The following is a 19,799-nucleotide window of genomic DNA, read 5'->3' as shown; positions in this document are numbered from 1 at the left end:
CCTGCCTGTGACTCCCGGATGCGGTCCTATGGAGCTGTACCCGCTCGGAGCTGGGAATTTCGCAGGAACAAAACCGCTGTTCTGGTTCATGGTCCCATCTGTATGCTGGTTCTGCTGGGACATGCCTTCAAAACGACTGCCCTGGGGATTTCCTTGAGAATATGTGCATCTATCGATACGCTGTTTGCTAGGGACGTGATCACTATGCGACTTTTATGCCGATAAGCGCGCCAGCTCGTCCCGATTTGGCTTGTTGTGGATAGCTGGTTCGATCTTCAAGGCGGTGGGCTGAGATAAGTAGTCGAATCCTCGAGTGTTGCAATCGATGGGCATGCTGAACAAGTATTTTTAACCTCCAGGTCTTCGTGTGATTGTTACTCTTGACGTGAGCGTCTCGGGTCACATATTCTATGTTAGCTGTCGAAAGGTATAGGGCGTATAATCGAACATGATATCTTGTATGTAGTTCTAATGAAGCCATCGCAAGCCACAGTAGTCATTTTACAGCTGCTTATAGATGCCATGGAAGGCCTAAAGAAGCCAGTAGGTGATTGCGACATAGTTGGGAGTCTTGGGGCGATGCGGTTGTTTCACATACTTCGTACAGTAGGCCGGGTCTAGTGGATCAGACAAACAGTTAAGTGAATTTTCTTGCTTGCTAAGACAACGTCACGGCGCTAGCCCTCTGTTCTGACATGGCAGTCATCGTGTTTCAACGATACGCACGACAAGTCGTGTCACGGTAGCACACAATAATCGACGGATATTGCGTGTTTGTTTTGCTTTGGAGCATCGCAGAGTACCGAGGACTTCTAAAGATGGTTTTGCGCTTTTCTCGAGATTATTGACAATAAACCCTCATCAATACAACAAGATCTTAACCACTGGCGACTTTGGTTCCACTAAAGCATAGGCGTCGAGATTTGGTCAGTTAGAGCTTGCCATTAACAGCCTCACCGTTTGACACTGCCGTACGCCGCTTCTGGAAGGTCTCTTTCAGATATTTCGCAGATCGCTTCGGTGTACGAGTCCCTGTGGTAAAATTTACGTGGGTGATACCAAAACGAATGGAATATCCAGCAGCCCATTCTGTCATGTGTCAGCATCTGAAACTAGCCCTCTGATGGCTCCGCTTACCGAAGTTATCCATGAGACTCCAGGCGTAGTAGCCTGCAACCTTAACTCCGTCCTCGTTGATTGCTTGAGAAATGGCGTCAATGTACAGTCCGAAATACCGGACACGGAATTGATCGTCCACAGCCTGTTCTAACGACATTGAGTTCTCACCCGGGCATGGGCATCCATTTTCTGTGATATATCTGTATGAATGGGTGATTAGTTGTTGAGGAAACGTCAATGAATATATGGTAGAAGCTCACATAGGTCTTTTGTAGCGATCCCATGCCCAGTTCAGAAGCTTCCTGAATTGCTTATGGGTCACCCGAAGCCATGAAACACCAGACAGCGGGCCGATTTCAACACCTTCGCTATTGGTGGTGGACTCCTCCACGTTTCCAGTGTGATCGTCATCACTAGGGGGTGTGGAGCGTGCTTTCGCAAATTGCGATGTGTAGTGATTCATGCCGTAGAAGGTGTTGTGGGGTGCAGAATTTTTGAGTAGTTCTTGTTCAGCTTCCGTAAACTGTGGTAATCTTGAGCCCAGCTGTTTTCTCATCGATTCGGGGTAATCGCCACCAAGATAGATTGGGTCGCCGAACCAACCGACGTAAAATTCTAGCCTGCGTTGTGCTGCCTCTTGATCAGATTCGCTTGTAGCGTCGTAGGGCTCGTAAAAGTCTGAGTTCAGGACGATGGAAATGGAGCCTTTTTGTGAAGGCAAAAAGTCGGCTGCATATGTCTCGACGGCAGCGGCGTGGGCGAGAATTAGACTGTGCCCCACTCGCCATGGCTCGGTCGTGGAATCATGGCCAGTCTTTGTACTGTGTCCAGGTGCTAGGATGCCACTGTGGTAACCGAAAAGAGCGACAATGTAAGGCTCATTGAAAGTGATCCATTGCTTGACCCTATCGCCAAATCGAGAAAAGCAGAGTCGTGCATAATGCTCAAAGTCGGCCTGGAACTCTGTGGTATTCAAAGGGCCCCCATATCGTTTGTGGAGCTCCAGAGGAAGGTCCTATAAGTGAAGTCAAAAAATGAGATTCATTGAAGCAGACCTGTCCACGAATAATGCATACCCAATGGTAGAGTGTCACGGCGGGTTTAATGCCATGAGCTATGAGGCCGTCGATGAGTGCGTTGTAAAAGGCAATTCCCTTTTCATTGATGGGATCGTGACGCCCTCCAAGGGGAATCAAACGCGACCAGCAGATTGAAAAACGGTACACGTCGACACCATATGAGGACAACAAGGCGATGTCTTCGGCGAGGCGATTGTAGTGGTCGCAGGCAATATCACCGTCTTCACCGCTTGTAACACTAGGCTCGCGATGGGAGAATTCATCCCAAATTGAGGGGCCTTTGCCGTCTTGCTTGGCTCCGCCTTCCACTTGATATGCGGCTGTGGCCGCACCCCAGAGGAAGTCTGCTGGTAGTGGAAGCTCTTTGACGGAATCTAACGTGTCGAGAACAGATTTGGTAGAGGTGTCTGCTCTGACTTCGTTGGATTCGAACATCTTGAGCCAGTAATTTCGGAGAAAAGATTGTAAGCAATATCGTAAAAGAACGTAGCGACACGATACTACTTCAACTTATACTTTCACGCATACCCCACTTCTGATCCACGCAAAGCAAAGACGGGCTGTACTTCCGTAGACTGTGCCACTTCGCGAAGGTACGTCGTCTAGCCACCAATAGAAACCCCAGTGATGTATCACGAAGTGGGTGGACCATGGTCGCAGGCGTATCCCGCCGAATTCGCCATACAAACGAAACTGAAATCCCGGTCGATCACACGGATTAGCTGGAACTGCCTAGCTTATCGTAGCTATACCACACGTGTACATTTCGTCTTCCCGCATCTACGTTCGTTTCCCCTTGGATTATAGCCTCTCGAAGCGACAAATGGTGCGGAAACTTTATCAAAGTAGTGCATTCCATACCGGGTGACATATCAAGCAAAAGTCGCAATCATTCTTTTACGTTCGTAGACACAACTGTTCATGACTTTAGGCGCAGTGTTGGTTTGCGTAGGTTGGCGGCTAGGCGGTCCGACCAGCCGCCAACGAGCCCCGCCATCGCTTATCTGTTCTTCGACTTGGGTACAGCGTGGGATATGTAGGACCATCGCTCTTCCTCATCATGCATCTATGTGCACAGCATTCGCTTTCCGATCCACCGAGCCGAGGAAGCTCAAAACTCGTCATTGAAAGGTGGCCATTGTGCCGCCTGTAGCGAGAGCGGTCGAATGTGGCCAACAGTCCAGCACCAGATATTCGGTATGTGTCAGTGATATTGAACCCGTCCCATCGAGCATGGCTGGTTCTTGATGGTTTCTACTCCGTCCGTATCCACATCTGCTAGAAGCTACTGAGTGTTGACTTGCAAAAGACATACTACTATCAATTTTGAACAATCACAATGATTTTGCCGCATTCCACAATGACCTCTTTCAAGTTTGTCAGTGTTGCTTTGAGCTTCGGAGACCTCGGAGGTTCAGAATATGCTGGTGATCCTGAACGGTGTAGGTACTGGTGGTACCATTCGCGTCGCCTATCCTATCGGCGCTTTTGGAGGCGCGCGGATTTCGCGTTTGCATTCCAAATAACAATCTGGGTTGCGAAAAGAATAAAGAACAGAGATCGCAAATTCTGGCCATCGTACCATTGTTATCCACTCCGAAACGATTGGACTCGCACTATATCTGGCGACCCTGACACGACATCATGAAAAAGGCTTAGCGCAAGCGATTGTGCATTGACACTCTTCTTCGACATCGAAGGTTCCTCAACATCAACATCCTCTAATGAAGACGACTGCAAGCGGCCGCACCGGCCTGCTTCGACGACTTGTTCTTTTCTCTTTTTCGTTTGTTCCTTGCACCTTTGCTTTCGGGTTGTCAACATGGCCGTTATACGCGATCTGGGCAATTTTGGGTGGGGCGAGAATCCGATACGGCGATCGCAAGGTGTTACAGGACAGCCTGTTCTTTGGGAGTTTTATCATTTTGCTTGCCCGACAACCTATCTCTGATGCCTGTGTCAGGACTTGGACCTTAATTGGGAAGGATAAACAATCAACAGCAACTACAGGTGCAGCCACGATTGTTGCATTGGCAGCACTTGGGTATATCTTCAAGGAAAGCAACAACTACTCTCGGGAGAAACAATCGGAACCACTGCCCAAAGGAACGCGTCCATGGTCTGTGGATCATGCGGGGTCTTTCGTTATTCCTTGCCACACAACACATTCCCGCATATTTCCGAAGAAGCATTCTTTTGGCTATGACTATCTACTATGTGGATTCCCTATCGTGCCAGTGGGGACCACACCAGAAGGAATCGACATAACCGATGGAAGCGACCATATCTTGGGGAAATGGTGGCTTCAGATCAAAGCAGAGGACTATCTCACGCGAGGCCAAGCAGCCCTAGGCTTCTACGGAAAGCTCAAGGTCTACCTAAGGGAAAAGGTAACACGTCCCGCACTCGCCGTATGCCAACATACTAAAAACAAATAGGGCGTCAAAGATTCAGAATGGTCTTATGCCTACCTAGTCACAGCGCCACGGTTCTTCGGCTATTCTTTCAACCCTGCATCCTTTTGGTATATCTACAACCAAAATCACCAACTTACGAGAATGATCACCGAGGTGAACAATACATTTGGAGAGAGACATCTTTACCTACTGGACGGGTCGAGTCCAACAAGTCCGGCTCAGACTCAAGGCGAAGAAGAACAGGTTCTCATGCCACCTAAGACAACTTTTGCCGACTACTGGACCAAAGAATTTCACGTCTCACCGTTTAATTCAAGAAAGGGCGGTGGCTACGCTCAGAAGGCTCTGAACCCCTTTCCTTCACCCACCTCTTCACCTGCTATCGACATTACCATCACTTTGAAATCAACAAAAGATCACGCTAAAATCGTTGCGCGGCTCTTCTCTGTAGGCGCGGCTCTGAAGCTTGACGGAATGAGCCTTTTCGAAGCACTAAAGTTCATTGCAGCCTGGTGGACGGTAGGATTTTTGACGTTTCCACGAATCATAAAGGAGGCTTTCGTCCTGTATTTCCGCAAGGGCTTGCGTGTGTGGTTCAGGCCCGAAGTGCGTGCTTCCAGTATCGGTCGAGTACCGACGCGGATAGAGAAGTACTGGATCCAGAATCACCTTCTGCAGCTGTCACTAACGATATTTTATAGCCTCTTATACCAGGTTTTCCGGGACTATCTCTTCTCCCTGGTGCATCTCTCTGAGGACCCTTTCCTGATCAATTTCGAGACTGCGATTCCTGACAAGCCCCAAGATGTAGTCGCATCGACGCATCGAAGAGACCGTCATTCCAGCGTAAAGTCCCTGGACATCCGCGTTTTGACTGGCGCTTTCTACTCCCGTTTTGTCCACTACTCACATACGTCAGAGGCATTCGATCGTGAATGCTTGTTCACAGACGAGAAGAACCGCACTCTATGGATCTCGCAGCCTGAACTTCTCCAAGAGCTTCTACCAAAAAAATTATTGGAGGATCCGAAAGAGCAACAAGGTTTTGTGGAAAGGGCCTACCTCAGTGAGCTGCGATGGACACTACTGCGGAAGCTAAGGTGCCCGCCCGCTGACCCGGCGTATCCCATATCCCCCAAGTCTGCGCAATTCGACCTCGACGACATACGGGAGCATACTTTCTCGGAACTTGACCGATTTGTGCGGGGATCTACTGGCCTGCATTATGCAGGACACTACAGGAGGGCTGTAACTAAGCTGTTCCTGGCTCAGCGATATGCGCTGGGCTTCACAGAGGTGATTGACGTGTTGGATCTTTGTTCGCGGACAATGCTTTGCTGGCTCGGTGCCAGAATGCTGGTGTCATATAATCAAGCCGGCGGAAATCATCACAGCTCCAGCTTGTATGACATGTATGGCGTCTACAATTGGTGGACAACGGGAACAGCATTGGGGTTATGTCACATCTATGGGCTCTCCAAGGGATATAGGTAGTCGACCTTGTAGATGACTCCCGTCTACGCGCCCAATTACATCTAACCCTTTGACTCACACATTCTTCATAGAGAGATGCGGAATTATTCGCTCGGACGTTGGCCGTGGTGTGAGACAAATGTCCAGTGTTCTAGCCCGTACCAAAGCGTCTGATAGCCGAGGTACCCCAAAACGGCTAGCGGATCGTCGGCTAGCCCTTCTACCGCGATCTCCAGCTGCTTCGCGTCCACGTGCATTCACATGCTGCTCGTATGCGCATGTCAAAGGCCTCAATTGAGAACATGTGAAGTCAGACAAGTCGCGTGCCGCGTTGCAAAATTGTCGCCCGACCTGCCACAGCGCAGCGTTATGGTGAAAACACCAGACACTCGCAGCCAATGAGGCAGCATCACAAGCCAGCAGCGCCAAACGTCATCCCGTCACGGTCCCGGATCCGCTCCTCTAACCCCAGACTTCTGCTCTCAGACGCGTCCTTTGGGCCGAGGGGCAACGACAAGCTCGTCGTCCTGGCACTTGACCGGCGGCCCTCGGCGCAGCTAACTCGGGCCAATGGTGCAGTGTGCGTTACCCGAGTGTTCCCGACCACAGTCACTGGAGTGTAGACCTTTCCTGACTGGGCGTCTGGGGTTGGCGCCCGGCACCATGATGCTCATACATACATAATAGCTTGGCTCCGCCCGTGGAACTGCTTGCGTGAAACGTGGAGAACTACCGAGGCTACGGAAGAGTCTCGTCATCAGGTCATCTCAAAGAAAAGGCAGACATCCCCTCTTTCTTTGAATATACCTTCAGGTCCTCGTATATACTTCTTACCTTTGACTGGAGAATAAGATTAGTGAAGATGGCAAACATTGATGCAGAGGAGCAGCAGTACCAGCAAGAGGTGGAAGAGGTCAAGAAGTGGTGGTCAGATTCACGATGGCGGTACACCAAGAGGCCCTTCACAGCAGAGCAGATCGTCCAAAAGCGAGGCACGCTGAGGATACAATACCCCAGCAATGCACAGTCGAAGAAGCTTTGGAACCTTGTGGAGGGCAGGTTCAAGGTGAGCAAGGTCGTCGCCTACGTCTTGACACTGGCTAATCATACCAGAACAATGACGCAAGCTATACATACGGCTGTCTCGACCCAGTCATGGTCACACAGATGGCAAAGTACATCGACACCGTCTATGTCTCCGGCTGGCAATGCTCGTCAACTGCTTCGTCGACCGACGAGCCCGGCCCCGATCTCGCAGATTACGCCTACACCACGGTCCCCAACAAGGTCGGCCACCTCTTCATGGCACAGCTCTTCCACGACCGCAAGCAGCGCGAAGAGCGCCTCACCACACCAAAGGCAAACCGCGCAAATGCGCCTAGTATCGACTACCTGCGGCCTATCATAGCTGATGCGGATACTGGTCACGGAGGTCTCACCGCAATCATGAAGCTTACGAAGCTGTTCGTCGAGAAGGGCGCAGCTGGCATCCACATCGAGGACCAAGCGCCTGGAACCAAGAAGTGCGGCCACATGGCCGGGAAAGTGCTTGTCCCCATCAGCGAGCACATCAACCGGCTGGTCGCGATCCGCGCGCAAGCCGACATCATGGGTGAGTCTCCCTTTACTTCTCTCCAACAGAATAAGACATCGCAAAAGCTGACAAGTTCTCTCAGGCGTCGACCTCCTCGCCGTCGCCCGCACCGACTCCGAAGCCGCCACCCTCATAACCTCCACCATCGACCCCCGCGATCACCACTACATCCTGGGCGCCACGAACCCCGCACTCCAAGCCCTTAGCGACCTCATGCACGCCGCCGAGCAAGCTGGCAAGTCCGGCCCCGAACTCCAAGCCATAGAAGACGCCTGGACGAAGGAAGCTTCTCTCAAGCTCTTCCACGAGGCCGTCATCGACACCATCAACGCGGGCGTGCACGTCAACAAGGAGTCTCTCATCGCGGAGTTCCTGGAGAAAAGCAAGGGCAAGAGCAACGGCGAGGCGCGCGCAATCGCAAAGGGACTGACGGGCGTTGATATTTTCTTTGATTGGGATGCGGCGAGGACGCGCGAGGGGTACTACAGGTACCAGGGCGGGACCCAGTGCGCGGTGAACCGCGCCGTGTGCTATGCGCCGTATGCGGACATGATATGGATGGAGTCGAAGCTGCCAGACTATGCGCAGGCGAAGGAGTTCGCGGACGGCGTGCACGCCGTGTGGCCGGAGCAGAAGTACGTATCCCCTCCCCGCTCCGTCTCCCCTACCCTGGACAGCCGACTGACCCCACGCCCACAGACTCGCATACAACCTCTCCCCCTCGTTCAACTGGAAAGCCGCCATGCCCCGCGACGAGCAGGAAACCTACATCCCGCGCCTCGCCGCGCTGGGCTACTGCTGGCAGTTCATCACGCTGGCGGGACTGCACCAGACGGCGCTCATGGCGGATACCTTCTCCAAGGCGTACGCGAAGCAGGGGATGCGCGCGTACGGCGAGATCATCCAGGAGCCCGAGGCCGAAAACAAGGTCGATGTGCTGACGCACCAGAAGTGGAGCGGCGCGAATTACGTCGACAACATGCTCAAGATGGTGAGTGGGGGTGTGAGTTCGACGGCGGCGATGGGGAAAGGGGTTACCGAGGATCAGTTCAAGTAGATGGGGTAGATGTGGTGGGTTTGGGAGATTGTAGAAGAATGGATGAATCAAGTCAAGCGTCTCAAAATGCTCCAGTCTCATGTTGCTGCCCATTGCACGGGCAGGGATGCGTATTCGCTCAAGTCGCCGCTGGATCGAGCTGTGTCGACACCTTTCGGGTCTATTCGTTTATGACGATCCACCTCGCCCAAGTATACTAGACAACCTCCGGCAGTCGTCGCAGTTGTCTTGCCCAATCAGTCTTTCGACTATGTACAAAGCTCACGCGCATACCCCACGCGGCCCTCCTCAAAGACAGTGAAATGATTTTTGACATGAGTCTGTGCTATACACATACGCATACCACATTGTAGCAAAAGATAGTGAAGCGTGTATCCCTACGCCAGTCCAACGCCCGTGGCCCAGCGACCAGATGCAGATATGCAGGTACACGGCCAGGTACTTGTTATACTGCTCCTCAGCAGTGCATGCAAGACAAAACCTGTCGCATTGATAATGAACAGTTGAAGGAAAATGCCACTTTTTCGGAAACACCCCCCGCCCCAACGTCTTTTCTAGATGTTTGTATGCAGATCTAAGAGCCCGCGGGCCCTGGGCAAATGGAGGGATAGGGAACGCAGAGTCTCGGTAGGGACCGAATGACAGCCAGGCTCTCAGCTATCCAATCGCAGATACCGTCCCAGAGGTGAGGAAGAAAAGAGATTGATCAGTGGTAATCAAACAGAACGCTTATGCTCTCGCCGTGATGCACTCGTCGTATCGCCTGTGGAAAATTGTTAGTCTCAGTCTCGATGTCAGTAAAGCGCAAGTCCTACCTCAGCAAAGACATTGCCAACTTCCAACACCTCCAGCTTCGGACACCGCGCCTTATGCTCAGTCTGGTCCACGGTGTTTGTCACAACAACCTTGTCCAAAGCGCTCGCGTTGATACGGTCAATGGCATCGCCGCTCAATATGCCGTGTGTGATCAGCGCGTACACAGTGTTTGCGCCTTCTTTCTTGAGCAGCTTCGCAGCTCGTGTGATGGTATTTGAGGTGTCTGCCAAGTCGTCGATGAGGATCGCGGTGCGGTCGCGGATTTCGCCGACCAACATCATGGTCGCGTTCTGACGGTCGCTGATTTGCGTAGGGCGGCGCTCCTGGTCATTCAGTTAGCATATGCTCCGGGTCTGAACCTGGTCCACGCACCTTGTGGATAAGCGCAAATGGCATGCCCAGCGCATCTGCAATCGCCGTAGCTCGCTTTGCACCTCCAGCGTCAGGGCTCACAATGACGGCCTGCTGGTAGTTCGGGATGGAGAACTGGATGTACTTCCGGAGAAGATGGCGACCGTAGAGGTTGTCTACGGGTATGTCGAAGAAGCCTTGGTACTGCGGGTCGTGGAGATCCATGGTAATGACATGATCTGCGCCGGCGCAGGTGAGGAGGTCCGCAATCAGAGTCCCGGCCTGTGCAACCCATTGCTTGTACCCGGGTTGTGGCGAGAACTGCGGAGGCATTGTGGCGGCTCTCGCAAGACCGTTGTTGCCATGTGTGCCGTTGACTCCGTTGGCCTGGAAGGAGCCCTTGTCAGAGCCATCCGACTTTTTCGTTTCGACCGTGTCGGTGCGCTTTAAGCCGTGGCTTGGAGTGCGCTCCTCGGACATCTTTAGTCGCTCCAGCGACTTGTCGAGCGAGGCAGTGCCATTTGTGAGGGTGGCACCGGGGTGTGCGGGATGCGGAGTCGCCGGGACGCTGTCGAATGAGTAGGTGCCGGTGCGGCTGCGGTTGGCACCAGGCACCTTTGCGAGCGGGGCGCCCGTCTTGTTGTACGGGATGTCGCTCTGGCGCGAGTAGGGGAAGAGCGGCAGCACGGCGGTGATGCGCTTCGCCGAGGCTGTTCTGCAGGCCGAGATGCAGATCAACTGTTGCGGGATTAGAAGCGCGGGAGACGGCAGACACCCAGACGCACAAGTTCCATGAGGTTGTCATTGACCTTTCCTCCGCCGCTCTGCACAATGAAGACGTCCTTGCCGCGGACCGACTCCTCCACCTCAACCCTCGTCTCGCCGACTGCAAACTTGGACAGCTTGGGAAAGGTCAGCCATGCGCATGTTCCGCCGGGTGCGGGGTCTTACCAGCCGCTTTGCTGGGGGGATGCCGAGGTGGTCGCATATCTGCTCTGCGCAAGGTCAGAAAGGCCGAAACGTGTAGGGCTGAAGAGCTTTACGGGTGAGCTGCGGGTGGCCTGCGGAGAGCACAGTTAGCAAAAGAGCGCGCCATAGCTACACTGCACGACTCTGGATGCAATCCAGGGAAATTGCGACCCAAAGCGACGCTGCGAGGCCGACGTACTGCTGCCGCCGAGGACCACGATGTTGCGCACCATGACGGAAGTGGTGGGGTTTCTCGCGGGTCCGACGGTGGTGATATGGCGTGCTGCGCAGGTGCTGGGCAGCCGTCTCAGGCACTGCGTGAGAGGTGAGAAATGAGTTCCTTCGCCTTTGCGGGCGGGCGTGTTGTGAGGCGTTCAGCGATGAGGTAGTAGCATGTTGAATGAATAGCTTGAATGGACCCGCCGAAGTTTTCTTCGGCTTGCTTCCTTAATTCTGCCGCCATGCGCGCCAAAATACGCATCCTTGCACGCACCGCATACGCCATACCGCCCTCCACCGCCCACCAGCCTGCGCTACCCGCCCTGCTTGCGAATCTCGCATGCATCACTGGTCGCAAGAGGCAAGGCGACATCTGGACTGCACCGCACTTGAGCGGCCGGCTGAATGGCAACTGCCTGCATCGCACCTTCCGAAGTCGGAGTATCACGTGCAAATCTCTACAGCATGCGGCAGCAGCGCTCAAGCAGCGCCTATGTCGCAGAGTGCTGGAGGTGCAAAGTAACTGGCGAAGCCTTGCGTAAAGCGCGGTCAAGAGCATTCATTATTGCGTGCAAAAAAGAGTAATGATTCGATTCAGACCACCACAGCATCGCCCTCGAGCAAACCATGCCTGTTCGCTGTCCCGCGCATGGGAAAAGTCCAAATGTTTCCCTCCTCAATGCGATCGAATTCTCACATCTCCGCCTGTGCTCGATGTTCCCTCATGTCGTGCGACCGGCTATCGGGTTGCTGCGCGTACGGGTCACCCTGCAGCGACGTGCAGCTACCCTGGGGGTCCTTCGGACTCTCTCGTAATTCGCCGTCGTAACAGATCTCGCTTCGTGCTTTCGACTTCATGCGTGATCATACAAAATGCGACGGTAGATAGCCATTGTTGCATGTGTCGGGGAGCTCTTCGGGTGCGATCATGGCCAGAACGGTTCATGTCTCACAGCAGACTTCGCAAGCCGCGATCAGAGGTATGCAATACCGAGGCATCGTTCGCATGCAGGTGTCGTACCAGATCGAAGGCGCTTGGCGCCTCCGGTTTTGTTATTTTGCGTTTCCAGACAGGCATAGCTCTCCTCATATCATTCCCTCCTCCCACTTGCCCGATTTCGACTTCTCAATTCCAGGCGTGAACAGCTCCGCGCTCAGAACGAGCACGGCAGGCACCACAGCCAGGGCATCGACCGTCCCGCTCCGATGATGCCTCCCTACTAGATTCATCGCGGCCGCCACCTCCCTGCTCTTGACTTCTTTTTTAATCCTCGGCCACTCGTCCCCCGACTTGCGCGTCGACTCGCTGGACGATCCTCTGCGGTGGAACGGCCGGAAGGAAGAGATCGAGTGCGACTTAGGGCGCTTTCCGGTGGGGGCGGCGTGCGCTTTGGGCTTTGGAAGGGGCGGGAGCGGGATGTTGATTTCGGTGTAGAGAGGTTCTTCGTATTGAGGTTCGGGTGAGCTGAGACGTGCCTCTTCGTAAGTTGGCAGAGCTGAAGCGGGTGGTGTTGAAGGGACATCCTCGTCCGCCCTCGTCGCTTCGATGTCCTGCGTGACCGCCATCGTTGGCAAGTCTGTCGAAATTGGATTTCCACAGTATATTCAGAATGAACGAGTGTGCAGGTTATGCGCCAGAGCAAGTGAACGCTGACACTTGATATGCTCTTTCCTCAGCAGTGCACAGCCCCTCAACCTCGTATCACGCGCACCACATACAGTGTCATACACCAGGCACTGTCACCAGCCACCGCAGCTCCCTGAACACACACCATGCAAACATCCAAGCTTTTGTCAGGCCCCCAACCCGCCGGCGGTGCCTAGTGACGTCCTCGAACGGCGTCGCGCTGGCGATCTCGGAAAGTCAGAATGCGTACAAAGGCGATGGTGGCAGATCCGCAAACAGCGAGCCAGGGAGCGAGCGATCGCGGAAACGGAGGTTCTTGCTGATTGCTGATCGCCATTTCGATAAGCCACCGAGCTCAGTCAGCCGCATTGTGAGCGAAAACGGGTGCAACAAGGGGAGAGTTCAGCTCCGTGCTGCTTGGGCTTACGCTGCCAAAGAGGATATGTGAGGCGAGGAGGTGGGGCGCAGCGGACGCGTTGCGGGCGAACGGCCAGTGCTCTGATATATGAACTGTGAGATGAGTCAATAACATGTAAAGGTGTCCACAACTTTGGTTCAGCTTCGATATCCGGGCGTCTTGTAAGTATGGGACACATGCCAGCGGGCCCGGGAAGACCAGGATCACGTGGTTCAGCGTTCACCTAGGCACCTAGGCACCTTCGCTCTTAGGCTTATGACTGCCTCTGGTGCTAGTAAGAGATTTTACTCATTATTCAGCAGCGTTTTGGCAGATTGATCTGCTATCATTCTATGAAGAAGGTAATCAACTGAAGATATTCAATGATAGCATCAAAGTTCCGAGGTCAAACCACTCACGTAACGGCCTGTGTGTGCAATCATAACACTGGTCGATCCTTATTCATCCTCCAAATCCAGCTGGCTTGCGGACACCTCCATCTCTGCAGGCTTTTCAAGTTTCCCTGAGTACAGCACCTGGTACGCCAGCCAACGCCAATCGTTGGGCATCTCGTCTCGTGGATGTCCCCACTTCAGCTTGCTTAGGTCTCCTATATTGTACATATCAAGCATTGAATCGACTCGTGGCGTCCACACATCAAGATTCCACAAACGCCCATCCTTGCTCCACTTCTTGTCTCCTCGGATCTCTGAACAAAGCAAGGCGGCTGGTCCAATAGGGCACAGCAAGTCGGCAATGATCTCAATATCGGAACATTACAATGATGATGGATGCAGAGGACTAGAGCCTCCGGTGTAACAGCGAGATAGTGATGGGGACCCGAAACTCCGGTAATCGGCTGAGGAAGTTGCGAGAGAAGCTGGAGATCTTGACTGGTGTACACCGGGTCGTATGCCACGATATTTGGATGTTTGGTGGAGACTAATGAGCTGTTAGATTGAGGGAATCCTTCTCGCAATAGGACACGCTAAGAGATGCTGGTGGTAAGGTCTCTAAGGTGAGAGTAAAAGCGGCAAGTGCACAAGCTACGAGGTACATGTTGCACGGGAAGATCCGAGAAAGCATGTTCCATCAAAAACTCTGAGGATATGGTTCAACCCCAATGTAAGTGAATACAAAGGCGCTGATACAGTAGGACAGTGACCTTGGACTTAATATCCACATATGGAAAGAGAATTCACAATACAGCCCACCTATGTCATGGTTGTTAGTGAGGAAAAGTCAGATGACCATGTAGGCTCGATTGTTAATGATAAAGACCACTTTCAGGAGGCCAGCAATCTCAAAAATCAATGACAAGGGCTAGTGGAACAACTGGAATAAAATCGCAGTAAGCGTGTTGACATAAGAAGTAGACCGTAGCTAGTTGATTCCATCTCAAGAAATACCCAGTGACAACTGCTAGACACTAGCTGTGTTCCACCGCCGTCCCTCTACAGAATCGAGATCAATGTCGAACAGTGTGAAAGTTCAACCTGTGACTGTCATCAACGTTAGTATATGACCTGCGAGCAGAAACAGCTTGCCACTTACAGAGCTTGGGACCGGGCATCGGGTAGACCGGCTTGGACTCGTCATTGTAGATGTTGTAATGCACACCAGGATCATTTTCATTGTAGAGAGAGGTTCCAACCACACCTTCCGGTGTAGCATTGCCGCCACCCGTGATCTTGATGTTTGCACACTGTGGGTAGAACTGAGCAGCGCCGACATCGTAGGCGGAGTGAAGCGCAATGATCTCGTGGCGTAGAACGTAGTTACCTGCCTTGATTGAGGCTGGGATCTTCACAGACCAGGCACCATCCGCCGCACGCAGTTGGTCGTCGGCCCAGACACCCGCCTTTCCGCCGCCTGTGCCGAGGGAGATCTGGCCCACCTCCGCGATCTTGAACCATCTGAGCTGGTCTTTCTTCACCGTCGTGCAGTCACCATTGCAAGCTGCCAGGTAAGAGAAGATGGGCCCGTGGTGGCTGTCGGGCCAGGTCGTCCAATGAAGGTTGATGGTTTGTCCCGCGGCAATCGAAGTGCTGTACAGCTTGGCGTTGGTAGCATTGATCGAGCAGATGATGTCCGGGCTCTGTAGGTTGCTGCTGTACACAGGTCCTGTGTCGGTGTTCCAGGCTGGCCAGCTGATAGTACCTTGATCAGGTACCCATGGTGCCGCTGTAGGGTTGAACCCTTCGTAGTCTTGGCCCGCAATAGTCAACTTATCGATCCAACCGTGCGCCAAAGCGGTGTTGGCCAGGCTCAGGGCGCAACCGAGTGCGATTGGGGACAGCATCTCAGCCTGTGTTGCAAACGAAGATTTGGAAGTAGGTACTCATGGGTCGCTGGAGCTATAACCCTCAGTCTTTAAACGGGTCTACATGCGGTTGAACGTAGGAAAAAGTCGCAGGGATCAATGACCGTGTCCGGTAGTCGGGCTACAGACCAGATTTCTTGTCACACAAGAACTATATTTTAAAGTACTACAGGCTGATGCTTAAAGCCATGGCTGCACTTTTGCAGGCCATTGATTGGTTGTGCACCTCAAATCCCAGCCTTAATACTAAGCGAATGGACATTCCCCGGAATTCATGGTTAATAAACATTTATGAGTGCAACGGACAATTCCTTTCCTTGGTCGCTCATGAACCTGGGCTAAATTGTCGTGTTGAGGGACGCGTGGAGTCTGACAAATTCGGCAAGCCTAAACGCCCTGAATAGGCTGGATCAACGATGGTGAATTGCGAGCTAGGTGAGATCCCGTAGTTGTCTATATTATAGCTTGAGGATGTTTTCGTACGTTGTTCTGATTGAGTATAAGCGCTCCCAAATACCAATGAACAGGTAGGTGACGTGGGAAAAGGAACATTCATTACTGTCAATTTTCCATCCGAGTGAAGTTGCGCTATGGAACTACTTCGCCAACGCGCACGGTAGAACACTCCACCCTTTCTTTTACTGCATGACTAAGGACATGTCTTATCTTCTTGTTAATTTTCGTTCGGGTGTTTCTTGTGTACTTTGAAGCCCTTGTCCGGGCAGTAGTGTTCTCTATGACTCCGTATCCAAGCTAGCAGACCAGCTCTTCGATTTCGACAGTTGTTACCCAAAACGCCTGAGCAGCACGTATAGCCGTATTACAGCTCTTAGATTAAATGATACGATTCGGACCCCATAGTCTACTGAAACTGGGAGAAGAACTTCCAGACATCGCTGATCGTAAAACTATTCACACCAGCATCTCCCCCATTATCACCCGGCAGCGCAACGTGGTCGGCATCGAAAGCTGTCCACTGCGTCGGATAGCTAGAATTACAATTCTGGTAAACGTTTACAATGTGCTGTCGGCTGTTCTTGCCGGGCTCCTTTGCCTGCATGGTCTGACACCCATTGTTCTTGACAAAGCGATCGCGAATGTCCCTGCCCATTGATATGGGCAGAACACTATCTCTGACTCCATGTTGGCCGTAGAAAGCAATGGGGTCGTTGCCACCAGAACATCCGGATAGAAGGGCGCCTGAAAGCACAGCGATGGCGCGGAAATCTTTGGCACGGCTGCAAGCCAGACTGTAGCTCATAGCGCCGCCATAGGAGAAACCAAGAGAGAAACGGAGGTTTTCGTTGACGCAGAGACCGTCCTCGATCTGTTGGCGGATCGTGTCAATGAAAGTGATGTCCTCGCCGCCCTGGTTGGCCCATCCCTTGTTCAGTCCATCCGGAGCGACGAAGATGGCACTATTCTTCGCGAGAGCCTTGAGGCCATAGTAGGGTGCCGATCCACCATCAACACCCGTCATATCGGCGTCGCGCCAGTGGAGACCGAAGATAAGGCGGTAAGGTTGGCTGCTGTTGTACCCTTCTGGAATCCTCAATATCCAGCGACGTTGTTTTCCGTTGACCGTGACCGTCTTGGTTCCGCTAGTCAAGGTAGGACTTTTGCCACAGCCAGCAGTACCAGCGTGTACGCCATCCAAGAGATGGAGAAACAAGGCACCGAGTGCGAAAAACGAAACCGGCACCAACATTCTGATGAGAATGGATAGATTCCAAAAGGCTCAAATGAAACAAGTTAAGAAGGCTTGTGAGATGCTGATATAGGTCGATTTCATGCTGAGTTATGTGCTCAGTCGTCGATAATTCCTCAAGCGTCCATATTATATGTTTTCCCGTTTATCCAGTGCGTGTGACACATTCGAGCGGCCAGCGCAAATGTGCACCCATCAGGAAATCTCGCCTTCATAATGCCGACTCAGTAAGGTGGTTGGGGCAGCGCCTGGAGCAGTCACCATGGATCGAATGTGTGGGGAAACCGTGTGCCGAAAATCAGTTGATATAACAGCAGGGTTCTCCGCGGGAATCTGCCGTGCTGCCTGGGCGAGCTTGGAAGGATGACATCTGCCACCGGGTGTTTTCTTTGTTTGGTATGGACGATTCTTGCCCAGAAAAGGCTCGACTGTCGTTATTTGTACTGCTTTAATAATCTCCGTGGTCTTTGAAGGGCATTGATAGACTCTATTATTAGTTGATCGCAGGGAACCGATGTTATCCTGAATGGGGATCATGCTGAGTCGGTATGATAAGGCCGCTGAGAACTACACTCGGTAAGACTTGTTCAATGCCGACTTTCTCTTCATGAGAAATTTTCTGGGATATGAACTGGATGGATGCGTCTGAAGCTCTTAGTTTGCAGCCCCATACCAAATTAGGCAATCCAAGGGTACCTATGGTATACCTAAGCATGAAAACCCCGGGTTGATCAACCTGTATTTTGTCCATCTCCGTAGAATCTAAGTTCGTGTTAGTAACTGACATCCAGCGTGAAGCGGGCGGTAGGTGTGGTGACTGGACCTCGGAAAACATGACTTCACGAGAAGCTACTAGTGAGGAACTGATGAGTTTGGTGGGCTATTAGAACAAATTCTCCGGTCAATATCATTGATACCTATTCTAATTATAAATTCTAGCGGATTGTAATTCGAAGCAAGCTGAGCCGAGTGACGATCGAGTGTCCAGGAGATTACTATGGACTTACTAATTCTAGACGTCACGTGGCTTGATCTGGTAGGATCCGCGATGCGGCCCACGCACGATACTCAACACCATCTCTGCGAGAGCCCTCCTCCTCCGAGCGCCGTTTCAATACCGACTCAATTTGACTCACAGCACTATCCAAGGATAGCCTGGAATTGGAATCGTGAAAATGAGAGCTCCTCTTGACTGATGATGTTCTCAATACGTGCAGACTGCGGGGTTGAATGTTGATGTTAGCGACACGAAGGGCCGGCTCAACAAGTGTCAGAATGGGCGGCTAATTAACTCGTACTCCAAAGGTCCCACAGCTAGTGATCGGCTCTTCTCGTGGCTGCATTTGGAGCAGATCACCATAAGAACACGCCAAGAAGACGCCATATATTCAAGACCACTTCATGACACATCGCAGAGCGTCTCTGATGATAGTTCTGTCAGGTCCTCGGCAAGCTAAGCCCGTACGGAGACACTTCCTGGCAATGTTATCCTTGCGGCGTGGAACGAATTTGGAGCCGCGAATAACTCTTTGCCGATGTATCGATCGAAGGACAACGGGCAAACGTGGCATCCTTGGGGAAGCTGTAAGTCTGAGCATCTAGGGAGGTGGCTGGTGCAACATCATATGCTGTACCTAGATGAGCCCTTTGGAGAAGAAGAAAGGGGGGTCTTGCCATTGTCAGTGAATGCTACCGATAACAGGTGAACTAATATCGAGGTGTGGGCGAGTTCGGGATCCAGGACAGACTTTCGAGTTTGTGAGTTGAGTGGCGGAGGGTGGCCGTGGAAACACGACAAATGGCGCTACGCCAGTACTAGGAGCCGTTCTTGCTACGAAAGTAGGTGGACTCTCTACAGAGACAGTCCAGGAACTGACTTCACTTCTTGTGGGGACAAGATTCCTGTGTATTACTCCGACCAGCGGGATCCTAAGCACGAACAGAAGCTCGTACAGCAGACCACGGAAGGGAATTTTGACAGCTGGGAACCTACGATCGATATGGTCGCCTCCAATACTTATGAAGACTGCCCAGTAATGCCTATCATAACCAAGGTACGCTGTGGTTTTTCAACTTGCGTTCCGCTTTGAGACTTATCTGCTTTAGCTCCCCAATGGCCAGTCTTTCATGGTGTTCGAGTACGCCAGAATGTCAACCAAAGATCGGGCCAGTACACATACCCGATCTACTAAAATCTTTCCCTCGACCAGGAGAATGCGAACAAGGAGCCATGGCACAAGCTCGTGGCCGGTGTCGGCACTCAACCGAACGGCGGTCCTCATGCAATCTGGACACCTCTGGATGGCCCTAACGCTACTATAGTAGTGTTTGATTTAGACAAAAACCCGATCTGGGTCAATCAAGCACTTGGCGAGGGCATCTGGAAAGAAGTGCAGACCCCACATGGTTGAGCTTACTCTAGGGAAGTCCGGATCCGGAAGTTTCTCCTACAGATTTGGAACCACTCTCCAAATAGGTTGCTAAATCTTCCAAAGCCGTCAATGACGGTAAAAATATACGGATTGCAGGCGGTGCAGAGTACGAAGCACCGCCACCGGGCAAAGGGCAAGTTTCCGTCATGGACTTGAAGAAGGCACTTGGGGTATAGGGCAATTGTGTGGATCGATCAGGAACTTTCAGGTAGTGCTCA

The 19,799-nt window shown here is 52.3% G+C and overlaps 9 protein-coding genes across 9 annotated transcripts; 3 read left to right on the top strand and 6 right to left on the bottom strand.

The window, feature by feature from the left end:
* Positions 1-931: 931 nt before the first annotated feature.
* CC84DRAFT_1192148 (glycoside hydrolase) lies at positions 932-2,633 on the bottom strand (the record flags this gene model as incomplete). The annotated part of the gene is made up of 4 exons (XM_018181230.1): positions 932-1,089; positions 1,138-1,319; positions 1,380-2,134; positions 2,196-2,633. 4 exons carry the CDS (start codon positions 2,631-2,633, stop codon positions 932-934), a joined length of 1,533 nt encoding a protein of 510 aa, XP_018042061.1.
* A 1,255-nt stretch (positions 2,634-3,888) lies between these two features.
* On the top strand, positions 3,889-6,167 carry CC84DRAFT_1107391 (uncharacterized protein). Its single transcript, XM_018175176.1, has 3 exons — positions 3,889-4,588; positions 4,637-5,265; positions 5,317-6,167. The coding sequence occupies exons 1-3, from the start codon at positions 3,923-3,925 to the stop codon at positions 6,107-6,109; spliced, it is 2,088 nt and encodes a 695-aa protein (XP_018042060.1). The 5' UTR covers positions 3,889-3,922; the 3' UTR covers positions 6,110-6,167.
* A 404-nt stretch (positions 6,168-6,571) lies between these two features.
* CC84DRAFT_1133667 (isocitrate lyase and phosphorylmutase) lies at positions 6,572-8,739 on the top strand (the record flags this gene model as incomplete). The annotated part of the gene is made up of 4 exons (XM_018175988.1): positions 6,572-7,154; positions 7,202-7,700; positions 7,765-8,317; positions 8,382-8,739. The coding sequence occupies exons 1-4, from the start codon at positions 6,951-6,953 to the stop codon at positions 8,737-8,739; spliced, it is 1,614 nt and encodes a 537-aa protein (XP_018042059.1). The 5' UTR covers positions 6,572-6,950.
* Positions 8,740-9,192: 453 nt separating this feature from the next.
* CC84DRAFT_42435 (phosphoribosyl pyrophosphokinase) lies at positions 9,193-11,198 on the bottom strand. Its single transcript, XM_018186175.1, has 7 exons — positions 11,075-11,198; positions 10,950-10,967; positions 10,858-10,901; positions 10,692-10,808; positions 9,928-10,644; positions 9,555-9,878; positions 9,193-9,502 (listed from the first exon to the last, which is right to left on the bottom strand). Exons 1-7 carry the CDS (start codon positions 11,106-11,108, stop codon positions 9,446-9,448), a joined length of 1,311 nt encoding a protein of 436 aa, XP_018042058.1. The 5' UTR covers positions 11,109-11,198; the 3' UTR covers positions 9,193-9,445.
* On the bottom strand, positions 10,913-11,821 carry CC84DRAFT_42614 (uncharacterized protein). Its single transcript, XM_018186181.1, has 2 exons — positions 11,075-11,821; positions 10,913-10,967 (listed from the first exon to the last, which is right to left on the bottom strand). Exon 1 carries the CDS (start codon positions 11,651-11,653, stop codon positions 11,183-11,185), a length of 471 nt encoding a protein of 156 aa, XP_018042057.1. The 5' UTR covers positions 11,654-11,821; the 3' UTR covers positions 10,913-10,967; positions 11,075-11,182.
* On the bottom strand, positions 11,814-12,870 carry CC84DRAFT_42433 (uncharacterized protein). Its single transcript, XM_018186174.1, has 2 exons — positions 12,041-12,870; positions 11,814-11,850 (listed from the first exon to the last, which is right to left on the bottom strand). Exon 1 carries the CDS (start codon positions 12,658-12,660, stop codon positions 12,181-12,183), a length of 480 nt encoding a protein of 159 aa, XP_018042056.1. The 5' UTR covers positions 12,661-12,870; the 3' UTR covers positions 11,814-11,850; positions 12,041-12,180.
* Positions 12,871-14,161: 1,291 nt separating this feature from the next.
* Positions 14,162-15,532, bottom strand: CC84DRAFT_1224989 (glycoside hydrolase). The gene is made up of 2 exons (XM_018183561.1): positions 14,673-15,532; positions 14,162-14,620 (listed from the first exon to the last, which is right to left on the bottom strand). The coding sequence occupies exons 1-2, from the start codon at positions 15,418-15,420 to the stop codon at positions 14,610-14,612; spliced, it is 759 nt and encodes a 252-aa protein (XP_018042055.1). The 5' UTR covers positions 15,421-15,532; the 3' UTR covers positions 14,162-14,609.
* Positions 15,533-16,303: 771 nt separating this feature from the next.
* Positions 16,304-17,282, bottom strand: CC84DRAFT_1224985 (alpha/beta-hydrolase; the record flags this gene model as incomplete). The annotated part of the gene is made up of 1 exon (XM_018183560.1): positions 16,304-17,282. Exon 1 carries the CDS (start codon positions 17,147-17,149, stop codon positions 16,304-16,306), a length of 846 nt encoding a protein of 281 aa, XP_018042054.1. The 5' UTR covers positions 17,150-17,282.
* A 1,759-nt stretch (positions 17,283-19,041) lies between these two features.
* On the top strand, positions 19,042-19,762 carry CC84DRAFT_1224983 (uncharacterized protein; the record flags this gene model as incomplete). Its single annotated transcript, XM_018183559.1, has 2 exons — positions 19,042-19,203; positions 19,256-19,762. Coding segments are annotated over 2 exons (378 nt in total), but the record flags the coding sequence as incomplete, so codon positions are not given.
* Between the last annotated feature and the right edge of the window lie 37 nt (positions 19,763-19,799).

Source organism: Paraphaeosphaeria sporulosa (genome assembly GCF_001642045.1).
Source record: "Paraphaeosphaeria sporulosa strain AP3s5-JAC2a unplaced genomic scaffold CC84scaffold_1, whole genome shotgun sequence".
In the NCBI taxonomy this organism is placed as follows: domain Eukaryota; kingdom Fungi; phylum Ascomycota; class Dothideomycetes; order Pleosporales; family Didymosphaeriaceae; genus Paraphaeosphaeria; species Paraphaeosphaeria sporulosa.
Note: the sequence above shows the minus strand (reverse complement) of the source record. Positions and strands in the feature narration are given on the sequence as shown.

What these genes read in the sequence shown, in the direction of transcription:
- CC84DRAFT_42614 (XM_018186181.1), bottom strand. Translation starts at nt 11,653, where the DNA reads ATGCTCTTGACCGCGCTTTACGCAAGGCTTCGCCAGTTACTTTGCACC.
- CC84DRAFT_42435 (XM_018186175.1), bottom strand. Translation starts at nt 11,108, where the DNA reads ATGGTGCGCAACATCGTGGTCCTCGGCGGCAGCA. An exon ending in TCCCCCCAGCAAAGCGGCTG is followed by an intron (nt 10,809 to 10,857) that starts GTAAGACCCCGC and finishes ACCTTTCCCAAG; the next exon opens with CTGTCCAAGTTTGCAGTCGG. An exon ending in ATGACAACCTCATGGAACTT is followed by an intron (nt 10,645 to 10,691) that starts GTGCGTCTGGGT and finishes ATCCCGCAACAG; the next exon opens with TTGATCTGCATCTCGGCCTG.
- CC84DRAFT_1107391 (XM_018175176.1), top strand. Translation starts at nt 3,923, where the DNA reads ATGAAGACGACTGCAAGCGGCCGCACCGGCCTGCTTCGACGACTTGTT. An exon ending in AGGTCTACCTAAGGGAAAAG is followed by an intron (nt 4,589 to 4,636) that starts GTAACACGTCCC and finishes AAAAACAAATAG; the next exon opens with GGCGTCAAAGATTCAGAATG. An exon ending in GTACCGACGCGGATAGAGAA is followed by an intron (nt 5,266 to 5,316) that starts GTACTGGATCCA and finishes GATATTTTATAG; the next exon opens with CCTCTTATACCAGGTTTTCC.
- CC84DRAFT_42433 (XM_018186174.1), bottom strand. Translation starts at nt 12,660, where the DNA reads ATGGCGGTCACGCAGGACATCGAAGCGACGAGGGCGGACGAGGATGTC.
- CC84DRAFT_1224989 (XM_018183561.1), bottom strand. Translation starts at nt 15,420, where the DNA reads ATGCTGTCCCCAATCGCACTCGGTTGCGCCCTGAGCCTGGCCAACACC.